The sequence below is a fragment of the Bos indicus x Bos taurus genome, chromosome 5 (genome assembly GCF_003369695.1).
Source record: "Bos indicus x Bos taurus breed Angus x Brahman F1 hybrid chromosome 5, Bos_hybrid_MaternalHap_v2.0, whole genome shotgun sequence".
Classification (NCBI taxonomy): domain Eukaryota; kingdom Metazoa; phylum Chordata; class Mammalia; order Artiodactyla; family Bovidae; genus Bos; species Bos indicus x Bos taurus.
Window position 1 is genome coordinate 86,313,182 of NC_040080.1, and position 25,574 is coordinate 86,338,755.

Consider the following 25,574-nt stretch of genomic DNA (forward strand, 5'->3'; position numbering starts at 1 on the left):
TATTTCACTGGTGATCAAATCAAACAATATCTAATATAATCCTAAAGCGAGAGAAGTTTTTACGTAGATAGAAATAGAGTTTATCAGTTTAGTTGATGCTTTTGAGAAGCTAAGAAAGTTAGGAGGAGGTCTGAGTTTAAATGAGGAAGTTGTATCAGCAAGAAAGCCATGTGCCACCACTTCCTGTTTTTTGACTATAGTTATTGATAGAAGGTTGTGGGTTTTGTGAGCGCTCCATTTTTAACTTGAGAAATGGCTTCCTTCCATTCCACAAGGATCACTTCCTTGTGGCTTCCCTTCTCCTCAAAACTATATCCTTACCTTTCAAAATGATGCCTCCTTTATTACACTCTAAAGATGTGACCCCTGAGTGACAAAAGAATTCCATATAACCACTAGGTAAAGGAATCTGCTATACTTGATGGGCTATGTGGACTTCCATTCCAGTAGGAACAGTGGAATACAGGCTGAATTCACACTTTTTCTGTTTCCAAGGTAACAACCCATACACTTAAGGTGAGTTAAGAGGAATACATCATCGTTGCCCTCCCGTCCCCTCTCCCACTCCCAAATGGTGTCATCCTGGGCAAGTTACTTAGCCTCTGTAACTCTTAGCTTCTTTATTTGTAAAATGGGATGCTAAATAGAATTGTTATAAAGACTCCATGAAACAATGCATACTTTATAGGTATCTTCATTTTTTAACCCTTAAAAAAAAAATTTAAGCCATTCTCGTCTAGCAAGCCATACAAATAGAGGCTGCAGGTGGCTTTTGTCTGTGGACTATAGTTTGCTGACCCTGATACAGATGTAGATCACTGATACAGTGTGCCTGACCAAAGGTGAAGCCTGGGGCTATAGAACAAAGCCAGACTAACTGGCCCACGCCAGGGCAGTTTTCCAATCTACTAAACTGCCTGCTACTCTGTGAGTTCAAGCTACTCTGGAAAATCCAAATTTCTGGACTGCGTGGACCTACTGTGTGACACATCTGTCTTACTGTAACCCAGAAGAGTAAACGTTAAAGGCATTCTATGCATCATGGCCACGAATAGTACTGTTAAACAGTTTAGTTTAGTTTAGTTTCAGACAGTTTAGTTAAGCTGCTTCATGCAGACTAAGAAAAACACAGGGCTCCAAAATGGGGCCACACTGCTGCCCTTGGGTAGCACCAGGGCCCTGGATGCAACTCAGCATAGGAAGACCTGAGTGAAGACTCAGTGTATGTACTGCGTGTTTATGCACACGTGCACACTCACACGCACACCACTCCTATACCTCTGGGGCCAAGAGCATCGACTTCTTGGAAGCCCTTATCAGACACATCTCAGATGATTCATCAACGAAGCATAACTGCTCAATTTTTAAAAACAGTGGGTGGGACCGATCTCTTACACTTGCCAACTCCTTCTGTTTACAAAATAGGCACTCATTTTTAGCACAACACTAACCCCTTTCCTATTTCCCCATTTCTGAAAAGCTTCCTCATCCAGTGAATTTCAATAGAGTTCAAGGGCACTGCTGCTGTCCTTTCTACATGTATTCCAAATGCTGGCAAGCCTGAATGTACCACTGCTCCCCTTCCAGTATCATTATTCCCAAACAAGAGACTCTGAGGCCAATGATATTTGCTGCCAGCTGAAGGATAACAATTTTCTCTTCAAATCATTTCTAAGGAACGGAGACCATAACTCAAAGAATTTTGAAAACAAGTAAGTGACTGACAAGATGGAAGATGAGTGAGCCTCTACCCAGGGACCTCCTAGGATCATCAGAAGAGCAGCATTTCCTATTGACTTCCTCTTTATTGTGCCTGTTTTGATATCACAACATCCAATTTGGTCTTTCCTTAGGAGGCCAAGAACTGCCTGCTTCAGAGCCCCTAGAGAAGACAACTCAACATTTACCAGGAATGACTTGATAAATATCACACAGACCATCTTTGTTATGGCTAAGAGGAAAATTATCATCTTTGGTGGGTATGATTCAAACTTTTAGGAATGTATCTAAAGTAATAAAGCAATGAAAGTTCGAGACCATGCAGAATATTTGCAAAGGTACACTGCAACCTCACTCCAATTTGGTAAAATTTGCAGAAAAAGATTGAGAGACTCCAGAGAGCTATGCTGAGGCAGTTGTTTAAGACAGCAAATCTCCTGATAGAACAAGAAGCCCATATTTGTGACACGACAATAATGATCAAATAACTGTAATATATGAACAGGATTTAGGGCAATGTGTTGATGAGTCTGTTGTTCTAAATCAGTTTCTGCCTAACCCTTATGCGGGCTGAATTGTAAAACATAGAGAAGGCATCTGGTAGTCTGATCTTGGCTTATAGCATTCCTCATTTTTTAGATTTATCTTTACTGAATGGCTATTTACTGATTTGTTTGCAAACACTGTGATTATAGGCAATACTGTATTGCATTTTTTTGGTGGTAGGATAGTGATAACCATCTACAAAGGTAAATATTAAGAGAGGGACTTTACCTACAACTGGAACAAACAATCCACCACAAAGTGAAGGTAATTGCTGTAAACTAACAATGAAAAGTACTGTCCTTTCTGCAAACAGCAATTTAGCAATAAATGCCCTTTTAGCAATGCAGTGCTAACCTCATACAGTAATTCTTAACAGTCTCTATTTTGATTTTTCAAATGAATGAGGCATTCCCAGGAAAGTAACCAAAGGGTGGTGAGTCCCTTGCTAACCTTCTCTAATTTTCATTACATCTCCACAGCCTACTTAAAATTGGAGGGTGAACTAAATCTCATAGTTGACTTTTTCCCTTCTGATAAGTTTGCAAAATTATAAGGGACATTGTTTGCCCTAAAGCCTTTGTAAGACTAAGCTAATTCTCACATAGTCATTCATTCATTTCAGGAAAACTTTATTGAGATCAGCTATAGGCAAGCACTGTTTTGGATTTTGTGGTGAGGGGGAGAATAAGGAAGAATTAGACATTAATCCTGCCCTTGTAGGGATCAGTGTTCAACAGGAAACAGAATATATATGCCTAAATAATGGAAGTATGTGTGCTGTGCTGAGTTGCTAAGTCATGTCCAACTCTTGGGAGAGCCCATGGATGGTAGCCCACCAGGCTCCTCTGTCCATTTTCTAGGCAATACTGGAGTGAGCTTCCATTTTCTACTCCAGGGGATCTTCTCAATCCAGGGATTGAACCCATATTTCTTGTGTCTCTGACACTGGCAGGCAGACTCTTTACCACTGCGTTACCTGAGAAGCCCTAAATAATGGAAGTGCTATTTGCTATAAAGGCTACACCAAAAAAAGAAGAAAGGGAGATCCTTCCCTCTATCTTGGAGGATCAGAGAAACCTTTTTGGAGATGGCATCTGGCCTGGGTCTTAGAGGAATGTCAGGATTCAGAAGCACAGGGATGGTACGGGAGTGGGGTGGCCCCCACTGGGTAGTGGAAAGGCCGAGATGATACGCACAGTCCCGGTGGCCTCTGTGGCTGATGCAGAGGCAGTCTGCAGGGAGATGAAGGGAAAATGCAGATTGGAGCAGGTGGCACTGTACTGATGGCTCATTCTAGCTCTTGTGGTCTAAATAATCACACTGAATTTTTTTTTCTCAAGTTTTCTGAAGGTAAGAGAAAAAGTCTCATTGCAGTAGTTTTAAGTTCTTTAAAAAACAATTTCTTAACTAATTTCTTCCCCTAAAGTATATGGTGAAAAAGATACGTTAAGGAGTGTAAACTTTCCACTCCCATTCCACCCCTAGGCCCTGCGTCACACTCCCAAAGTAGCCACTGTCAACAGTTTTCTTGTGAACCTTCCCCACAAAGTCTATGTAATATACGTACATATACTCAATCTATCCCCATGCTCACTTCCACCCAATATTCAGTTTGCTTCTACATAATAACATCCCTGGAAAATTTCTCCATAGCAGGACATATAAGTCTATTTCACTCTTATAAATAGTAGTCTAATGGGAAATAGATGGGCAAACAGTGGAAACAGTGTCAGACTTTATTTTTGGGGGCTCCAAAATCACTGCAGATAGTGACTGCAGCCATGAAATTAAAAGACACTTACTCCTTGGAAGGAAAGTTATGTCCAACCTAGAGAGCATATTCAAAAGCAGAGACATTACTTTGCCAACAAAGGTTCGTCTAGTCAAGGCTATGGTTTTTCCTGTGGTCATGTATAGATGTGAGAGTTGGACTGTGAAGAAGGCTGAGTGCCGAAGAATTGATGCTTTTGAACTGTGGTGTTGGAGAAGACTCTTGAGAGTCCCTTGGACTGCAAGGAGATCCAACCAGTCCATTCTGAAGGAGATCAGCCCTGGGATTTCTTTGGAAGGAATGATGCTAAAGCTGAAACTCCAGTACTTTGGCCACCTCATGCGAAGAGTTGATTCATTGGAAAAGACTCTGATGCTGGGAGGGATTGGGGGCAGGAGGAGAAGGGGACGACAGAGGATGAGATGGCTGGATGGCATCACTGACTCAATGGACGTGAGTCTGGATGAACTCCAGGAGTTGGTGATGGACAGGGAGGCCTGGCGTGCTGCGATTCATGGGGTCGCAAAGAGTCGGACACGACTGAGTGACTGAACTGAACTGAACTGAACTGAATATTCCATTTCATGGAACTATTATGGTTATTTAACCAATTCCCTAATAATGAACTTGATGTTATTTGACTTTGCTATTTCTTGGTTTTCAATTCTTAATTACAAAAAATTTAGTTAAAGTCCTGGAAGGAATTAGGTTCAAGGGCAGTGAGCAATCTTAAATAGTACATGAGGCAAAGGCAAGTACACATAAAGACAAATATGAAGCAGTTCACAAAGCCTACTGGTTTTACAATATACTTGAGGCTTGTATAGGGTGTCCCAGGTGGCTCATGTGGTAAAGAATCCACCTGCCAGTACAGAGCCACAGGAGACCCAGCTTAGGACTGGGAAAATCCCCGGGAGGAGGAAATGGTAACCCATTTCAGAATTCTTGCCTGGGAAATCCCATGGACAGAGGAGCCTAGCAGCCTACAGTCCACAGGGTCACAAAGAGTCAGATATGACTAGGTGACTGAACACATGAGGCATGTATTATACTTGCTGAGACCAGGAACTTGACCACCTCTGATACACAATTTGGTATCCTTGGTATTCCTGAACTATTTCCATTACAAAAAAGGTGGGTGATGGTTCTTGGTGGAACAGCAGTAAAGTAGTTCAAGAATACTGACTGATTTTACAAGGTATTTTGTATTACTGATTTTTTGTATTACTGATTTTTCAAGAGATAAGGGATTAACTTGCAAGTACCCATTGATAAGAATAAGATTTGTCTCAAGAAGTACATTAATAATGTAAATTTGGCTTCTGAAGGCATCACTAAAAGGCAGTACAGTGTTTTAGGTCACTCAGGTTCTAGAGTCAAGAGACTCTGAATGCAACTCTGGCTCCCCTACTTTCTAAGGTGTTATTAAACATCAGTTACTTCATCATTAAAATGGGGGTAATATTTACTTCATAGTGTTGCTGTGGGGATTAGATGAGATAATATGGTATATATAGTTACCGTTCAACAAATGTTACCTACTATTTAGTAGCTACCTAGTTAATACTTTAGCAAATGCTTAGTACATAGTGTTACTATGTACCAGCCACTCCTGGTTATCTCTCCATCTCCCTCTCTCTCTCTTTCCTGCTCGTCTATACCCACACTCATTAGTTTCTTAAAGGAGCCTGATGGGGTCATTACTAATTAATACATGTTTTATTGCATGTCACTTTTCAAAGTGTGCTTTTAGACATTATCCTTTTTATTCTCATCACCACTACCTAAGTGAGACAGAAAATGGAAAACACCAAAAATAGGCAGGAGTAATAATCAACCAAAATAAAATTTAAATTATTACTCCACACAGATTATAATGTTATTTCACAACGATCATTTTGAACAGATAGTTTACAAACTCAGTATTTACAATAAACTGTGATATCTCTTTGAGCTCCTAGGAATATCATGAATTACATTCTTCTTTTTCATGGTTTTAAACTTAAAGGTTACATGATTAAAATAATAATACATGCTAAGAAGTTAAGGAAAAATATAAAGCATTTATTACTTTATCAGCTTCTATATAGTGTAATTAACTTCTCATTAACCTGGCACAGTGAAATGACATGTTCTTCAGAGATTAATTTTCTATAAAATGTAGGCCTTTAATAGAAATCTTCAGAAAATGCAACTTTCCTGTTTTGGGAAATGGTAATGAGAAACGCTGGGCTGGAAGAAGCACAAGCTGGAATCAAGATTGCTGGGAGAAATCTCAGTAACCTCAGATATGCAGATGACACCAGCCTTATGGCAGAAAGTGAAGAGGAACTAAAAAGCCTCTTGATGAAAGTGAAGGAGGAGAGTGAAAAAGTTGGCTTAAAGATCAACATTCAGAAACAAAGATCATGGCACCTGGTCCCATCATTTCATGGGAAATAGATGGGCAAACAGTGGAACAGTGTCAGACTTCATTTTTGGGGGCTCCAAAATCACTGCAGAGGGTGATTGCAGTCATGAAATTAAAAGGTGCTTACTCCTTGGAAGGAAAGTTATGACCAACCTAGACAGCACATTGAAAAGCAGAGACACTACTTTGCCAACAAAGATCCGTCTAGTCAAGGCTATGGTTTTTCCTGTGGTCATGTATGGATGTGAGAGTTGGACTGTGAAGAAAGCTGAGCACTGAAGAATTGATGCTTTTGAACTGTGGTGTTGGAGCAGACTCTTGAGAGTCCCTTGGACTGCAAGGAGATCCAACCAGTCCATTCTGAAGGAGATCAGCCCTGGGATTTCTTTGGAAGGAATGATGCTAAAGCTGAAACTCCAGTACTTTGGCCACCTCATTGGAAGAGTTGACTCATTGGAAAAGACTCTGATGGTGGGAGAGGTTGGGGGCAGGAGGAAATGACAGAGGATGAGATGGCTGGATGGCATCACCGACTGGATGGATGTGAGTTTGAGTAAACTCGAGGAGTTGGGGATGGGCAGGGAGGCCTGGTGTGTTGCAATTCATGGGGTCACAAAGAGTTCAACACAACTGAGTGACTGAACTGAACTGAATGTGAAATAACAAACAAAACAAAAGCCATCATTCTTCCATGCTAATATTTACTTTTAATTCCTAGTTTTGCTATAATGAATTTATGGGGAAGCTGTGCAAAGAGATTAGCAAGAGAGGAGGAGGATACAGTGCAGAGAGATTTCTTCAGCATCCATTGCCTTTCCCTTGGACCCCACTCTTAGGAAAACTCGATTAGATAGGAGCATCTCACCCTTACTTTGATGGGCTTCCCTGGTGGCTCAGATGGTAAAGATTCTGCTGCAATGTGGGAGTTCTGGGTTCAGTCCCTGAGTAGGGAAGATTCCCTGGAGAAGGGAATGGCCATGACTCCAGTATTCTTGCCAGGAGAATTCCACAGACAGAGGCTACAGTCCACGGAGTTGCAAAAAGTTGGATACGACTGAGCAACTAACACTGTGACGCTGTGCCTCAGCACATCCCCAAATTGCTGCTTCAGGGAACAGCCCCATTATTTATTTATTTTTTTAACAAAGAACATATACATTCAGAACAACTGTAAGCTGAGAGTCCCCATGACCGTATTTCCTGTTTCTTAAGATGCCAATATAAGGCCTCAGAAAGGCTCTGGATAACACAAATCCTCACAGTATTCTTATAATAGGGCAGAATTCACTGAATCAGATGTGCTTTAAACATGAATGATAGCCATTATAGTCAGGTCCCCCAAATAAGCCCCAGTCTCATCCAAGAAAAAGCAATCACCCCAGCAAGTTTCCAGATGACCCCAGTGAAGAGTCCGGCACCCAGCCTCAGTGAGACACAGAGGAGCCTTCCCAGCTGCTTTTCTAAAGAAGCCTGGGCAGGCTTGGATCCCTTCTCGGTGTTGGCCAATAAGAGTCTGGAACAGGGCCCTGTACCACATGAATTATCTTCATCCTGCCAACTGCTTCTTGGCTTTGAGCAGCTGTGGGAGCAGCTGGTTTTACAACACAGAGTGAACCCTTGTTCTGAGGTAGGAGAGTTCTGCCTTCTGTGAAAAACTTGTAAGTTTGGGTCTCTATACAACTACCTTCAAGGGCTTTACCCTGAAGATTTGGTGTGTGGTGCTGGCTATTCATGGATCTTGCAAAGAACCAACCAACCTATGATGGTTTTATCCAGAGGAGAAAACTATATATATTATATATATATAGAAAACTATATATTCCTACAACTATAAAAGTCACCGTTATCTAAGTCTTCGCCTCAATAAGAAACTGAAGACTCATAAGACATGACTTCTCCCTGAACCAGTGTAACTAAAAATCAACCACGTTTCAGGAATGGTTGATGGAATGCTGGAATTTACTAAGGCTTCCCCTGCTTCAATAAACCTGTAAAGGGATTTTTTTTAAAGGCACAAAACTGCTAGGATAGTAAGAATAGGAGAGAAGAGACAATTACAAAGTTTCAGAAGCTGGAAAGCAGACAGATCTGAAAGTTAAATTTGCAGTGGAGAAAGCCAAGCCAGTTTACACCAGAGAATTCCCAAAAGGCCCTGGGGGCATTACTGGAAGTGGGCAACAATGAACACGATGAGCTTCAATAAAGAGGATCTGTCAAACTTCAAGAAATAGCCAAATTCCTCAGACCAGGTATCTACTCTGTAAATTGAGCTGACTGCTCCTCTCCCATATAGGCAAAAGATACATAAATATATTCTCTGAAGAGTATAAACTGTAAGTCTCCAAGTGAGAGACCCAGCACAACTTGTCGGGGAGGGGTACTGCAATGAAAACCAGGATTGGGTGCACATGCACAGAGATATTCCCCCAAGCCATTTCCGTCTACTTGGTCCCAAGAAAGACGGCAGCAATGTCCAGGCCTTACAGGAAGATCTCTGGGTGATGTGAACAGCCAAGGAGAAACTGACATGGCTGGTTCCCCAAGAAAAGGGCTACTGACAGCATCTTTAGTTAAGCTATTTCCAACAAGCCCCACTCATGTATACCAGATTTCAATTAGCCTCGTTCTCCCCCAACCCCCTGGCAATTCTTGAATACAGCAGACAGAGAGGGACAACCTGACATCTAAGGAAAGGTTCTAAAATGAAAGCGTCCAAAACAGAAAAGTCAACTTGCATCATAAGAGTACAATCATCAGCAGAACTCAGATTATAGAAACTCTATAGGACAAATGGCCTAGTTTCTTGAACAAATAAATTGCACAGAAGAGAATACAAGAGAATGGGGGGCCTACAGACTCAGAGACTTAAACCACATACCAAACACTCATACTGTATGGACCTTATTTGAGTATTGATGTGAACAATCCAATTGTTTTTTTAAAATGAGATAATCAGAGCAATTTAAATATAGTTTCGATATTTGATGATATTAAGGAACTATGGTTAATTTTGGGGGTATGACATATTATGGTTATGTTTTACAGCCCTTATATATTAGTGAAATACACTGAAATATTTTTGAATGAAATGATGTCTTGGATTTGCTTCAAGACAACCTGGGAAAGGGGCTGACTAAACAAGCAAGGTCATGAGATAAAGGGAAGAAGGGAAGCTTTTAGATTCTCTAAACGAAGATCATGGCATCCGGTCCCATCACTTCATGGGAAATAGATGGGGAAACAGTGGAAACAGTGTCAGACTTTATTTTGGGGGGCTCCAAAATCACTGCAGATGGTGACTGCAGCCATGAAATTAAAAGACGCTTCCTCCTTGGAAGGAAAGTTATGACCAACCTAGATAGCATATTAAAAAGCAGAGACATTACTTTGCCAACAAAGGTCCATCTAGTCAAGGCTATGGTTTTTCCTATGGTCATGTATGGATGTGAGAGTTGGACTGTGAAGAAGGCTGAGCACCAAAGAATTGATGCTTTTGAACTGTGGTGTTGGAGCAGACTCTTGAGAGTCCCTTGGACTGCAAGGAGATCCAACCAGTCCATTCTGAAGGAGATCAGCCCTGGGTGTTCTTTGGAAGGAATGATACTAAAGCTGAAACTCCAGTAGTTTGGCCACCTCATTGGAAGAGTTGACTCATTGGAAAAGACTCTGATGCTGGGAGGGATTGGGGGCAGGAGGAGAAGGGGACGACAGAGGATGAGATGGCTGGATGGCATCACTGACTCGATGGACGTGAGTCTGAGTGAACTCCGGGAGTTGGTGATGGACAGGGAGGCCTGGCGTGCTGCGATTCATGGGGTTACAAAGAGTCGGACATGACTGAGCGACTAAACTGAACTGAATTTGGTGTTTGAAATTTTCCATAACTGAGAAAAATGATCACTAGAATCCTCAGGGAAAACAATGAAATCATAAAACAGAAATAAAATAATATAAAAAAAGGAACATTCAAAGAATGTTTAAAACCTCCTGTAAATAAAAAATAAGAAAAAATAAAACATTCAGTAAAGAGTTGGAGAAAAACTTGATGGCATATCCCAGAAAGTACAGTGAAAAAGTATACAAATTAAATAAAGAAAAGAATAAAAAGTTAGAGGGCTAGTCCAGAAGGTCTAAAATCTTGGTAACAGTTTTAGAAAGAGAGAAAAAGAGAAAGAGCAGGAAGAAATTCATCAAGACAACAATGTAAGAAGATGTTCCAGAACTGAAGAGCATAAATTTCTAAAAGAAAAGCTGTACCAGTTGCCTGAGACAATGGATGAAAAGAGATTCATAGCAAGATACATCATTGTGAAACTTCAGAACATTGGGAACAAAGAGATTTGGCAAGTTTCCAGGAAAGACAAAGTAAAAACAAAAACCCTGGCTATATATAAAAGATCCGGAATCAGAAGCATTTTGACTTCATAACAGAAAAAAACTAGGAAGGAATGAAGCAATGCCTTCCAAGTTATGAAGGAAAATGACTGCCAATAGAGAGTTTATATCTAGCCAAACTACCAATCAACGACGAAGGCAGAATAAAAATATTTTTCAGATATGAAGGGCTCAGAAATTTTATTTTTATTTACCCTTTCTCAGCAGCAAAAAGGAAGTAAATCCAGAAACAGCAAGAAATGAAAATGCAGGGAACAAAGGATCTAGCAGAGAAGAAAGGAGGAGGGAATTACCAGGATGGTGGCAAAGAGAGATTCCAGAGTAAAGGTCTACTCTCCAAGCACCAATTGCATTATCTCTGAAACTGGGAACGGACAGTAGTACCTGCCTCATAAACTCGTCAGGACTCAGCTTAAAACACTCTGAGTAGTTCCTGGCATAGAGTATAAGCCACAAGAGTTTTCTCATTATCCTCCTTAAAGAATTGACACTTTGTATATTACAATAGCTAAAAAGAAAGAAATCAATGTGAAACACTTACATCTGAACCAAACTTACTTCCAGCTTTGGAATAACTGAAAATTGTCACAGAACTATAGGGTTCTGGAGGTAAATAGGGTTGTGAGATTTTTTTTCTAGTGCAATTTTCTTGCTTCAAAGCACAGGGAATTCCAGCTCACAGTAGCTAAGTTACTTGTTGGACTACATAACCATTTAGAAGGAGAGACTAGCAGTCAGGTGTTTCATGTCAACGCACTGAAAATCACAAGTAACAGCTACTCAAACTCCATCTATGGCATCCTCACAGGGTCAGAGTTTCACATATACAAAAAAAATATCACCATAGAAATATTTTGTTCAACTTCTGTCATTTTAAAACCTAGCACTTGGCTCAGGATATACATACACAGAAAGACCACCCAGAAAGATTCGATCTGGGCAATAAAGAGAAGAGGGTTTCCTGAATTAGGCTGACAAAAGGAAGGCAACATATTAGATTCACTGTCCTACACAGAGTTTCTCTGATTCTAGGAAGGACACCTCTAATGGGTTTACACACAAAAGTAAGAATATTAATCCCTACAGCACAGCCTGGATGGAAATTTCTGATGCCTGAGTAGTGTGGGATGGGTAGCAATGTACTTCTGTCAGTTTTCTAAGTCTTTCTAAAGAAATAAACACAATTTGCAGGGTTAGTAGTCTTTTCAGAACTGCTTCCAAAGAAATGATGGATACAACAATGAGGACTACTGGGCAAACCCAGTGAAGAGTGGGAGTGTCGTCAGGGGCAAAAAGGCAAGATCCCAGGAGAAGGGCATTTTGTACCAGCCTCATCAGGCAAAGCACCACTGATACTCCTTTGAGGTGCGAGAGGGGAATCAGACTGGGTAGGAATTTTCCTCATATGAACGATGACTGCAATGATCTGCCATCTCATTCCAACTGAAATTAAGCCCTCTGTACATTTGCAGAAAGTCTTCTTCAACAGTTTGAGATGAACTTATTGTGAAAGAAAACTGCCCATTTTCTTTTCACTGAATCTCAGGGAGAAAGTACACCCTATTTTCTCATCTTTAAAACACTGAAAACTTCTTTGCTTCTTGAACGTTTCTTACAAACAAATTTGCAGTTACCTTTGGATATAGTTTATATCCCACAGCAATTCAAATACCAAAGTGGTGACTGGATGGATTAAACACCTCTTAATATTTTCACCATTTAGCTGAGATTTAAAGTGACAAGTCAAGAGTCCAAAAATACAAGTGCTATTTTCAAATCTTTTATCCTTTTCACAAATACTTATTTTGGTATTTTTGATTAATAAAATGATTTTCTATTTTTTTAGCTGTACAAACATTAGGTGCTCCTTGGAAAAAAACCATTCAAACAAACAATACAAAAGTATGCACTATAAAATAGTCACACTAGTAAAACATAAAAAGAAGTAAGAACCATTTAAAAGTATTTCCAGTGTCTTCTGGGTATGAACAGAAACATACAGAAAATACAGTTTTTAAATGGAAAGTATGGCTGTGTCAACACTCACAGAAAAAGTAGGATTCCAGTGTTTGCCAGGGCGAAGGCGAGTCCTAAAATCCCACTGCCCATAATGGCGTTGCTTAGGTTAAAAACAGACATCCCCAAGGAGGTTGTTCCTGGAATCTGAACAGAGACACAGTCACACTAAACAAAACAGTCCTCCATAAAGATCATCACTCCAAAGCCTTTAAAGCACTATCAGGAACCAACAGGGAAATGAAACTCAATGAATTCTTTCTTCATGGTCTACTTATTTTTTCAAAGCGGTTTCAGGAGACAATACACAGGCTCCAAGGAAAGTCTTGGTGAGTAAACAGCTATGCTTTTGGTACCATGCTGGATGAATTAAAAACATCTGTTGCAATTATTGTAATTTAAAAAGAAGCAAACTTTATTAAAATGACACTTACATAGTCATCACATTTCTTTTTTTCCAAGTGGCTGTTGGTGAGACTTCTTCTACTTTCACGATCAGAAATAAACTTGCTGTAAAGAGAGGCATAATGATTTAATTTCATTATAATGACTTGGAGCTTAACATCATGACTGAATGATTTATTATTTACCAAAACATCATGCATGAAAAGTTATCAATCAGTTAGCTAAGAGTTTATAGTCCTACCCAGCTGCTCTCACTGACTTATTTTTGTTTTTTTTCAGTCACGACTGTTCTTGTTGTTCAGTCACTAAGTTGTGTCCATTCTTTGTGACCCCATGGACTGCAGCACACTAGGCTTCCCTGTTCTTCACTATCTCCTGGAGTTTGCTCAAACTCATACCCATTGAGTTGTTGATGCCATCTAACCACTTCATCCTCTGTTGTTCCCTTCTCCTCCTGCCCTCAATCTTTCCCAGCATCAGAGTCTTTTCCAATAAGTCAGTTCTTCACATAAGGTGGCCAAAGTATTGGAGCTTCAGCTTCAGCATCAGTCCTTCCAATGAATATTCAGGCTTGATTTCCTTTAGGATTGACTGGCTTGATCTCTTTGCTGCCCGAGGGACACTCAAGAGTCTTTTCCAGCACCACAATTCAAAAGCATCAATTCTTCAGTGCTCAGCCTTCTTTATGGTCCAACTTTCACATCCGTATATGACTACTGGAAAAACCATAGCTTTGACATTATGGTCTTTGTCAGTAAAGTGATGTCTCTGCTTTTTAATACGCTGTCTAGATTTGTCATAGCTTTTCTTCCAAGGAGCAAGCATCTTTTAATTTCATGGCTGCTTTTAATTTTTGTCAGGATTAGTTGCTCATATTCTTGTTTTACCTAATAAACTAAAAGTGCTCCAAGGGCAGACACTTTGCCTCATTCCTTTTTACATCCCTCACTCTCAGTTCAGTTCAGTTGTTCAGTCATGTCCGACTCTTTGCGACCCCATGAATCGCAGCACACCAGGCCTCCTGTCCATCACCAACTCCCGGAGTTCACTCAAACGCATATCCATCAAGTTGGTGATGACATCCACCCATCTCATCCTCTGTCGTCCCCTTCTCCTCCTGTCCCCAATCCCTCCCAGCATCAGGGTCTTTTCCAATGAGTCAACTCTTCGCATGAGGTGGCCAAAGTACTGGAGTTTCAGCTTCAGCATCAGTCCTTCCAATGAACACCCAGGACTGATCTCCTTCAGAATGGACTGGTTGGATCTCCTTGCAGTCCAAGGGACTCTCAAGAGTCTTCTCCAACACCACAGTTTAAAAGCATCAATTCTTCAGCGCTCAGCCTTCTTCACAGTCCAACTCTCACATCCATACATGACCACTGGAAAAACCACAGCCTTGACTAGACGGACCTTTGTTGGCAAAGTAATAGCTCTGCTTTTGAATATGCTATCTAGGTTGGTCATAATTTTCCTTCCAAGGAGGAAGCGTCTTTTAATTTCATGGCTGCAGTCACCATCTGCAGTGATTTTGGAGCCCCAAAAAATAAAGTCTGACACTGTTTCCACTGTTTCCCCATCTATTTCCCATGAAGTGATGGGACCAGATGCCATGATCTTAGTTTTCTGAATGTTGAACTTTAAGTCAACTTTTTCACTCTCCTCTTTCACTTTCATCAAGAGGCTCTTTTGTTCTTCTTCACTTTCTGCCATAAGGGTGGTGTCATTTGCATATCTGAGGTTATTGATATTTCTTCCAGCAATCTTGATTCCAGCTTGTGCTTCTTCCAGTCCAGCGTTTCTCATGATGTACTCTGCATAGAAGTTAAATAAGCAAGGTGACAATATACAGCCTTGACGTACTCCTTTTCCTATATGGAACCAGTCTGTTGTTCCATGTCCAGTTTTAACTGTTGCTTCCTCACCTGCATATAGGTTTCTCAAAAGGCAGGTCAGGTGGTCTGGTATTCCCATCTCTTTCAGAATTTTCCACAGTTTATTGTGATCCACACAGTCAAAGGCTTTGGCATAGTCAATAAAGCAGAAATAGATGTTTTTCTGGAACTCTCTTGCTTTTTCGATGACCCATTGGACGTTGGCATTTTGATCTCTGGTTCCTCTGCCTTTTCTAAAACCAGCTTGAACATCTGGAAGTTCAAGGGTCATGTATTGCTACTTAGTACCAAACAATGCTCATCTTGAGAGGAAACAAAAGACAACTCTATGTCAAAAAGAGCTATAGATTTTGAGTAATTTTAATACCAATGAATTAAAACACTATATGCAATGCAAGTTAACTTTTATATAGATTTTTCTCTAATGGAACATTAGATAAGGTCAAAAATACTATAAGGCTGGCATTTAAAAAGAATACTGGAGACAGGACTCTTTACAAGCTCACATTCTTGGAGTACAAAGTTATTACACAGGTTTACCCTCCTCTCACCCCTGCAAAAATGGAAAATAACTCTCTCCCCATGAAATATTACTTTAGCACCCGCTTATATATGGGCAACGTGGGAGGCATGGAAGTGTGTCATAAGTGATGTAGACACTAGCCCATAGGAGTTCAGATGAGGAAATTATGGTAGAGGAGGAGGGGCATATGGTCCATGGTCAGGGGCAGAGCTAGGGCTTAAAGGGATTCAGAACTTGGGCTCAATTCTTACTTATTCTGAGGGCATGAGTATGCGACCCCAGTTTCCTCATCTGTGAAATGGGAATGATGCTACTGCATTATCTCACAGTGTTACTGGGACAGTTAAATAAGAGCACATGTAAAATACCAATACAGCTCCAGGCACAAAATGAAAGGAACACTTTCTGAATCTGGGGAAGATTCAGACAGGCTGAGTAGAGTCAAGTATATACAAAACATACCGAAGGAGGCAATCAGAATGCTCTAAGAACCAGTAAATATATTATTGGGATTAACATTAGAACTTTATGGGATAAATTTCTAATTTAAAAAATTTCCCATTAAAAAAAGAAGTTCTATTGACAAGGAAAAGTCCATCCATAAGTAAACTGCTACATGTAATAGTAAAATAGGAATTCTTTTTGGCTTTTCTGGAAATTTAATTATCTGGTTTTAGTAAGAACTAATTCATAAATTTTTCCCTAATAAATACAAAGACACTTGAACTAGACTATTTTAAAGAAGCACGTATTTTTGAACTATACATTTTCAGATGCTTTTCTGAACGAAGCTGTATTTCACAATAAACCATTTTTTAATGAAAGATACACATCATCAATGTTGGTTTTATTTATCTACCTCTTTCATCTTGAATCCATATTCTTCAGGTTTGCTTTTTTTCACCTGGATAAACCAAAGGCAGGCAACATATGAACTACGAACCTCCCCTGAGGCCACCACCTGGTGTGAGCAACACAATCTGTGGTTTATTTCCTTCAGCATCTGCATTTGCCTAGAACCTTTCCAGTGACTGTCAGAAATGAAAAGGAAGTGAAGAAAACCTTGGTCTCCTGAAACACAGGAGGTGACTTTCCAGTTGAGGAGCATTTCTTGTAGTCCTGTACGGATGTGAGACCATAAAGAAGGCTGAGTGATGAAGAATTGATGATTTCAAGTTGCGGTGCTGCAGAAGACCCTTGAGAGTCCCTTGGACAGCAAGGAGATCAAACCAGTTCATTGGAGGGACTGATGCTGAAGCTGAAGCTCCAACACTTTGGTTACCTGATGCAAAGAGCCAACCCATTGGAAAAGACCCTGATACTGGGAAAGATTGAGGCAGGAGAAGGGAGAGGCAGAGGATGAGAATGCTGGATGGCATCACTGACTCAGTGGACGTTGAGTTTGAGTCAACTCTGACAGTGAAGGACAGGGAAGCCTAGCGTGCTGCAGTCCATGGGTCACAAAGAGTTGGAAACAACTTAACGACAACATAGCGACTGAACGACAACAAACCAAAACACCAGAATAGGAACATCAGACCATGCAAAACGGAGATGAGATAAGGAAGCCAGAAAAGGAAAAACCATTATTGGGTGGGATTAGCCAGAGGAATCTTAAAGGCTGAGGTCTGGGAAATAGCATGGCAGGGTTTTAGCAAGAGAATGACATAATGAAAGCCACTTCTCTGGAGACCCATCTGACAGTACTCTAACCCTGGCCCTTCTTTTACCCTTAACATTTTAAATCTTTCCACAGAACTGAGGTTTACAGATCTGGCTGGAGAGGGACAAGGGAGCGCAACCTTCCTTTTCATCCTGGCAGCCCAAGGAAACGGGGGTGCTGGACTTGCCAAAATGAAATGGACTCATACTGAGTGCTGCTGTTAAATAAAAGACTGCATGGAATTAGATTAATTTTAGCAACCAACTTAAGTGAGCCAAATCATTATCCAGAAAGTCCCATTTGCCTTTCTTGTGGAGGGACTTGCTTTCCAAAGAGAATTTTCATTATTTTTAAATAAAGGGGAAAATCCCCAACATTTTCAAATCAACTAAACCAAACACCATAAGCCTCCTGTTATGACAGTTCTAAGCTCCTGGCCTGCCAGTGCACCCCAGACTTGGGGAAGAAAGCTGACAGAGAAAAATGGATCAAGGCACCAGGATGCAGGGGCATTTCGCAGGATCAGAGACTGCAATGGGAGGGGAGGAAGACGAGGCCCCTGCATGCCTGCTGGCTCCCTGCTGCAACGCTTCCACAGGAGGAAAATAATGCAAGGGACTTGCAGAGCTGCTGTGATGAGTAACCATAAAAAGCTTATTAAAACACATTGTGCCTCAAGTGCCTCCCGATTCTGCCTCTTTCCGTCTACTTTATGCAGCCAAGCTTGATAGGTTTTCCCAAAAATCTTTACTAGCGCTCCTAATGAAAAAGTTTTCAGTACAAATTGCTTGGCCTGCAAATTCCAGGTACCGCTGAATTTGATTTGGCCTCATTCAACCTTAGCTCCCCCTGCTCTTCCGAATGGTCTTCCCAAGAGGCGGTGAGGACGGAGATAAGACCAGCGCATTCGGAGAACAGGGACTGAAAAACAGTGCTACTAGGAATGCACTCTCCCCTCAAGAGACCCTCCATCCTCCTCTAAGCCAGTGCTTTCCTGCCTGGTGCACGACCCTCATCCTCCGTGTGTGTGCTGGATACTCTAGATTGAACAGACTCTTCTGACTCTGACCTATTTACGATTTTTCTGTGGCTCCAACTGTGGCACTAAGCACTAATCTTGCATTCAGAGTGGTGGCGTCATGTTCTCACTCCTTCTATGTACCTGCCCTTCTCATCAGCAACTCAGAGGAACCCTTCATAAACCTAAGGCTCCTCTTCCATTGAGGAACTAGACTAGCTTAGGCTACAGGGAAATCTTGCTCGGTAAGAATGAAGTACTCAAAGAAAGCCTCTGTGTTTTCTTTATGGTGTTTCCACATTTTCTTCTCTTTTATTTTTCAATCTTTGCTTTATATTGCTGCAAACTTAAACACACACACGCATACAACAAAAACAATCTTTTTTGTGTGATGGAAAAGTCCGTTTACAGTAACTAGGTCAGCAGCTTATCACAAGTTTCTGTAATCTCACCATTTTAAAAATGCAATTGCCTGTTAAAAAAGCACTGACCTCTGGCAAAGACCTCTTTATTGACTTAAAAATGGGCTATTGGAGAAGATGTCTTTGACATGTGGTCTCAGGATGATAAGAGTATTATTAAGAAAGAGTTTTCGCTGGGTCGGTCTGTACCCATAAAGCAGAATTCGATCAACTCTTAGGTAGACAACTGTTCTGTGAACAAAACAAAACAAAAATCTACAGTGGCTGTCATGCTGACCTTCAATAGACAAAGCCTTAAAAAAGGAGGCATTATACTGAGGTATGTGAAGGAGGCAAGCAATATAGAGCAGTTATTTAAAACCAAAAATAAACCAACAACAACAATCCAATTAAGGATGGGTTGTACAATGGGAAAATAATCTTCCTATTTTAATCTCCACCAATCAGGTTACTTACTAGATTATAGTGTTTCACTGGAGGATTTATAACACAAAAGAGATGAATAGCTGAACTTAAATAACCTTTCCTAGCTCCTCCCCTGAAACACTACATTCTATATGAAGGAAAGAGAAAAGGACCAAAAAGCATGTATGAAAGAGACTGGAAAACATAAATGAATTAAAGAAACAGTAGGTATTTAAAGAGAATACTGAGAGGTGAACAAAGCCTTATTTGGTGGATAAACTCTACTGAAAATAGGAGAAAACAGACTTCTGTTGGAGCAGGAGCGATTAAAGCGAGGGAAGAATTTTCCAACATGAAAACTGAATGTAAGAAAAAGTTATGGCCTCTTCTTCCCAAAGGTACAGAAAAGACATTAGAAGAAAAGAAGTGATGACTTTTCAAGAGTCCTCCCAATGATACAAACATAGTTCATCAACTCGGAAAGATAGGGGACCGAGAGGAAAAAGGCTGACTCGAGTGTGTAGTGACGAGTCTCTCATTAAGGAAAATCTTCAGGAGACTCTCAGATTTTGTTACAAGCTTCCTGGGTCATAACAACAATAACTATACATGGAGATGAGAACAGTATGTAAATATGAAAATATGTGAATATTTGCCTGGACACAGTTAGTATCATCTATGAATATTTCAACAACTTTAGGATAACAATAACCAACAATCACCCCAAACCTAAAACAGTTTTGTTAGTCCTTGGGTGGAGAAGAAAGATGTGCTTGCCAAAGAAAGAGCTCTGTACTTTTGTTAGAGACTTTCCCATATCTTGCCAGACCCTGTGCCAAGTACTTTATATGAGTTTTCTCATCTCTTTTCACAATAATTAGCTCCATTTTAGGGAAATTAAGTAATTTGACTAAAGTTAGATTACTAATAACTAACCCATTGAGCCAGGATTTGAACTGAAGCTGGCTGATAGTACAGCTTGAGTCCTTAACCTACAAACAGCGTTGTGTTTAATACTCCCCAGCAATCCCAGGAGGTCAGGTATTATTTTCATGCTTGTGTTATAGAGATGGGACTAAGGCTCAAAGCACAAGATCACACAAGACCTGTGGATAGAGCCAGCATTCAATACAAGTTGAAATTCAAACCATGTACGTAAGAGCTCTCTCTGTCTCTGTCACTTTCATTTAACAAATGCTTTGAGATGTTTGCCCTGTACCGGGCACCATTATAGTATGATAACAAGGTATAAGAGATATAAAGATGGTTAGGACGGTTCCTCCTCTCCAGAAGATCACATCTAGAGGAGTGTCTAGAGCTCCTTACCCAAAATGAGGTCCAGCATCACCTGGGAGCTTGCAGGAAGTCAGAATTTCAAGCCCAGTTCCAGAGCTACTGAGTCAGAATCTGCATGTTAACAAGTTCTCCAGGTGTTTCAAATGCACATTAAAATGTCAGCAATACTGGCCCAGTGGACATTTCAAAAGGTTTTGCTGTTCCAGGGGTAGACTTCTATGACTGCAGGGCTTCTGCTGTCTGGCTCACACAGTAAAGAATTCTCTTGTAAGGCAGAGAACCCAGGTTCCATTCCTGAGTAGGGGAGATCCCCTGGAGAAAGGAATGGCTACCCACTCCAGTACTCTTGCCTGAAGAATTCCGTGGACAGTGGAGCCTGGAAGGCTACAGTCCATGGGATCATAAGAGAGTTGGGCACGATTTCTATGACTACCACCCCAAAAATTAGGGCATGAAATAAAACAACTGAACTGGAAGATGGGCAGGAGTCCTAATACCCAAAGGGCTCTACTCTGTTTTTTAACTAAACTTTAAAAAATGCTTCTTAAAGTATCCTAGGGGGAGAAGTTTCCAGGCAAGGCTATCAGCTGGACGCCAGGTAATCAGGGTTCAACATTTGCTTTCAACATTTTCTCTAGCTTCCTTACAAAGATGCACTGTTACCTAGAAGTTCACTGTTCTGGGAGAGGATTCTCTTAGATTCATATAATCAGGCCTACCTTCTTCCCACGAATGTGAAAAAGCTACCAGAAGAGTCAGAGGTACTCAGGTGTAGCTTTGCAGAAATCATGGGGGTGGGGGCTCTTTTCTGATTATTATTTACCTTTTGGGCTTCATGCTGTAATATGTTATTTTTAATTTTTATTGGTCTAGAGCCAGAAGTGAAGCAAGATTCATAAACCATGTCAACCAAAGAGGGGACAAATAAATGCATCACACTGCATCTGCAACAGTGGAATAAAATTCCAAAAAATATGAGGCTGTACAGCCCATGCCTAGTAGGCAAGTGGGCTCTCTTGGCAGGCACCCAAAGGGGTGAGAAGCGGTGCCTTCTCTTATTGCAAGGGGTTATCGCCTCCAAAACAATACTTTTTCATAGTAAAACCCTTAAAGATCAAGTTCAGAGCCTGAACTGAATATTATAAAGGACTCTAGTTTTAAGGTCCTCAAGGCTTACACTGATTTGGGAATGAAGTTGTTACAAACCCAAAATTTGCACTTGTGAAACAGCTGACGGATGTCCCATCCATTGTTCAGTGGAAATCAGTAGTGACTACAGAACACCCCAGGAACCCAGAGCAGAAAACAGCACTAGTAGAGTTTAGCAGGGTTCAAACTGAGAGTAGGAACTATCCTTTTCATTCATGCTGGAGCATTTTAAACAGAGGTAGCAGAAGAGGGTAGAAAGACACAGATTTCTTACAGACCTGTATGTGCCCTTGAGCAAGTTATTTATTTCTCTGAGCTTCCACGTTCTTATTGGTATACTAAATTTTTAAATTTCCTTATTTGCAAAAGAATACATTGCATGATATTTTAAGGATTGTTATAAGGATATATGTAATATAAAATCACAACTGGCACTCAAGAAATGGCAGTTATTCTTAATAATTACACAGGAAAGGTCAAAGAAGCAAACTTGGGTCCAACAATAAGAAATATCACCACACGGTAAATGATACTTGGATGGTAGTGAGGAAGTATTTGGGTTGGAGACTTAATCTCTGAGAACATTTAAGGAAGAGAATAAGGAGGAGAGGGGGCTGAAACTTCTGAGTGTATGTAAATGAGGGCAGCCCAATCCTACCCCTGACTTTCAATTACACATTGTATCAGAATGCAGAGATTATCAGAAAGGATTGCTGCAGAGATGCCTGGTTAGCTGACAAAATGTTTTCATCCTCCTTCCTCCCAATTTCCTTTTGACCCTGCCCTCCCAAGTGCAGCATGTCTATGTTCTAATAAGTAGTCCCCACATATTTCACTTTTCTCCCAGCCTTTTAGGAGGCCTCAACTCCAAACAAACCACACACAAACTCCCAAGCTGAAAAACTTTCCAATAGGGATCTACATAAGTTGGCAGCCATGTGGATGAACCTAGAGATAATCATACTAAGTGAAGTAAGTCAGGCAGAGAAAGATAAATTCCATACGATATCGCTTATGTGAGGAATCTAAAAATATGACACAAGCGAACTTATCTATGAGATGGAAACAGACTGACAGACACAGAGAACAGACTTGTGGCTGTCAGTGGGAAGGGGGTGGGGGAGAGGAGGACTGGGAGTTTTAAGTTAGCAAGTGCAAGCTACTATACATAGCATGGATAAACAACAAGGTCCTACTGGATAGCACAGGGAATTATCAATATACTCAATATCAATATATTCAGTTTATCCTATGATAAACCATACTAGAAGACAATATGAAAAAGAGTGTATATACATGCAAAACTGAATCACTCTGTCATACACCAGAAACTAACACAATATATAAATCAACTACACTTCAATAAATTAAAAAAAATAAAATCAGGTCAGATAACGCCCCGAATCATTAAAATATACATACATATATATATTTAAGTTTAGTCCTATTCTTGTACCTTAAGAAACACAGGACCCAAGGGTTGGAAGGACTTATGGTCACAGCTGAGGCTGAGAGCTGCCAGGCCAGCATTCTTCCTATCTGCCCCCTACCTTCCCTCACTCACAGTATCTCTTCATTTCTCTCTGTTTCATGTACTATTTCTCTAGTTTCTCACAGAGGCATTTAGCCCTATGTTATTATTACTCAAAATCCATGTTACAAATGATGCTTGTAATGACGTATTTGTCGTTTTAACATGTGAACGTCGGCAAGCGCAACTTTGACCATTTCTTGATTAAAATGTGGGCGAAGCCAGATGACTGTAGTACACATTCAGATATGGCGTGCAGCTAAATTCCAACAGTTGGTCTAATTCATAAGCATAAAGCTTTTGAAAAGTTAGGGCTGGTTGGGGTCCAGTGTATTTATACATTTTTATTAGACTCAATTGAAAGATGCGAAAGGATGAATAAATTCCTTTCCTATTTGCTTCATCTGCTATTGCAGACTATGCCCAACAGATGTCACATATGAAATTCAAATTACATCTTCAAATGGAGCATAACTTTAGTAATGAATAATTCAAGAGAATAACTGAAAAACCAGAATAATATTTTAGAGACCTTTCTTTCATTGGAGAGAAAGTGTTAGTGGAAAAATACTCACCTATTTATCTGACCATTTTCCACTTCAGTGAAATCATTGGAATCATTGCTGATGTTATCATCTTCGGGCACTGTCATGTTCTGCAACTCAGTTAGCTCAAGTCCACTTTTGAAATGCATCATGTTTAGAAACTACCTGTCGTCAAAAAATGGGTCCAAATTCTCTTTTTCTGAGAGTATTTACAAAAGGATAGCAGCAAAAATATAAGGTTGACACCCCTAAAATACAACACAAGGAAAAATAATTAAACATACAAATACCACTGATTAAAAATAAACTATTACACACAAACAATTTATTGATAACTTTTACATTTTGTTATTCAATGTATTAAAGCAATCTTGGTACATCAAATTATAGAGACTGTACATTTTATGTCTTTCATAAATCTCCCTACACTTTTAACTATAAAAGGAGTCATGTCCCATAATCTTTATGTTCACGTTTATAGAAATACCATGTCATCTTTAGTCAATAGAGATGCCCTTTTATGAAGCAGTAAGTTTAAAAGGAAAGCGATTCAGTTGTTTTAATGCGTCAGACCACAGGGCACACACATAGCTGGGTACAGATCGAACGGACACAAAAGCACCTCTGATTTAGCAATCCCCATTTAATAAAAATGCAAATCCTAAATAAATGGCATCATGCAGGATCAACCACCCAACCTGGAGGTCAAGCAGCAAAGGACAAATCTGTGTTTTGAAATTTAGCAAACAGTTTATCCATCAACTGCAAGAGATTAAATCAATCTCTTCAATGAAATCACTCCATGTCAGGGAATTAGGGAATTAAAAACTCATACTCTGGGGATTTAGGTTAATCCACCTGAAACTATATTTCCTCACAGAAATGAAAGACTTGCCGAGTTCACATTTTCCCCTACATGGATGATTGTGATTTAAATTTCAAAGGGGTCATCATTAATATATAAGAGTTTCAGGCTTCCCAGGTGGCTCAGTGGTAAAGACCTGCCAATGAAGAAGACACAGAGGATGAGAGTTCCATGCCTCAGTTGGGAAGATCCCCTGGAGGAGGAAATGGCAGCTCACTCTAGTATACTTGCCTGGGCAATTCCATGGACAGGGGAGCCTGATAGGCTATAGTCCATAGGGTTGCAAAGAGTCAGACACAAGTTAGGCTTAGCAACTGAGCACTATCACTACAGAGTTTTAGACACACAGCATCACAAATCAAAAAGCAGGTGGCCACAGAGGTGTGGTACTGTGATTTATCATAAAGTGAAAGTCACTCAATCATGTCTGACTCGATCGTCCATGGGTCACAGTCACACATGACTGAGTGACTTTCACTTTATGACTGTCACTTTCCCTTCTCCAGGGGATCTTCCCAACCCAGGGATTGAACTCAGGTCTCCCACATTGCAGGCAGATTCTTTACCAGCTGAGCCATAAGGGAAGCCCAAGAATACTAGAGTGGGTAGCCTATCCCTTCTTCAGTGGATCTTCCCAACCCAGGAATCAAACCAGGGTCTCCTTCATTGCAAATGGATTCTTTACCAACTAAGCTATCAGGGAAGCCCCGATTTGTTATAAAGAATACATACTTGGTCTTCGTTCCTACTTCTGGCTCACAGCTCACCAAACCCTTAGAGCTTATATAGTTAAGAATCTGCCTGTAATGAGGGAGACCCAGGTTCGATCCCTGGGTCGGCAAGATCTCCTGGAGAAGTGAATGGCAACTCACTCCAGTATTCTTGCCTGGAGAATTCCATGGACAGAGGAGCCTGGTGGGCTACAAACCCCATGCGGTTGCAAAGAGTTGGCCATGACTGAGCGACTTACACACACTGTAAGAGTGATAAATGTCTTTTGTTA

The 25,574-nt window shown here is 40.5% G+C and overlaps 1 protein-coding gene across 1 annotated transcript in view; it reads right to left on the reverse strand.

Annotated features, from left to right (window-relative positions):
• SLC38A1 (solute carrier family 38 member 1) overlaps positions 1–25,574 on the reverse strand; it is a 73,466-nt gene that overhangs the window by 29,957 nt on the left and 17,935 nt on the right. The window contains exons 3-5 of the mRNA XM_027542651.1: positions 23,737–23,954; positions 13,292–13,367; positions 12,889–13,004 (exon numbers count right to left, since the gene is read on the reverse strand). Coding sequence (XP_027398452.1) covers positions 12,889–13,004; positions 13,292–13,367; positions 23,737–23,858 — 314 coding nt within the window. The 5' untranslated portion in view covers positions 23,859–23,954. The remainder of the gene's footprint in view (positions 1–12,888; positions 13,005–13,291; positions 13,368–23,736; positions 23,955–25,574) is intronic.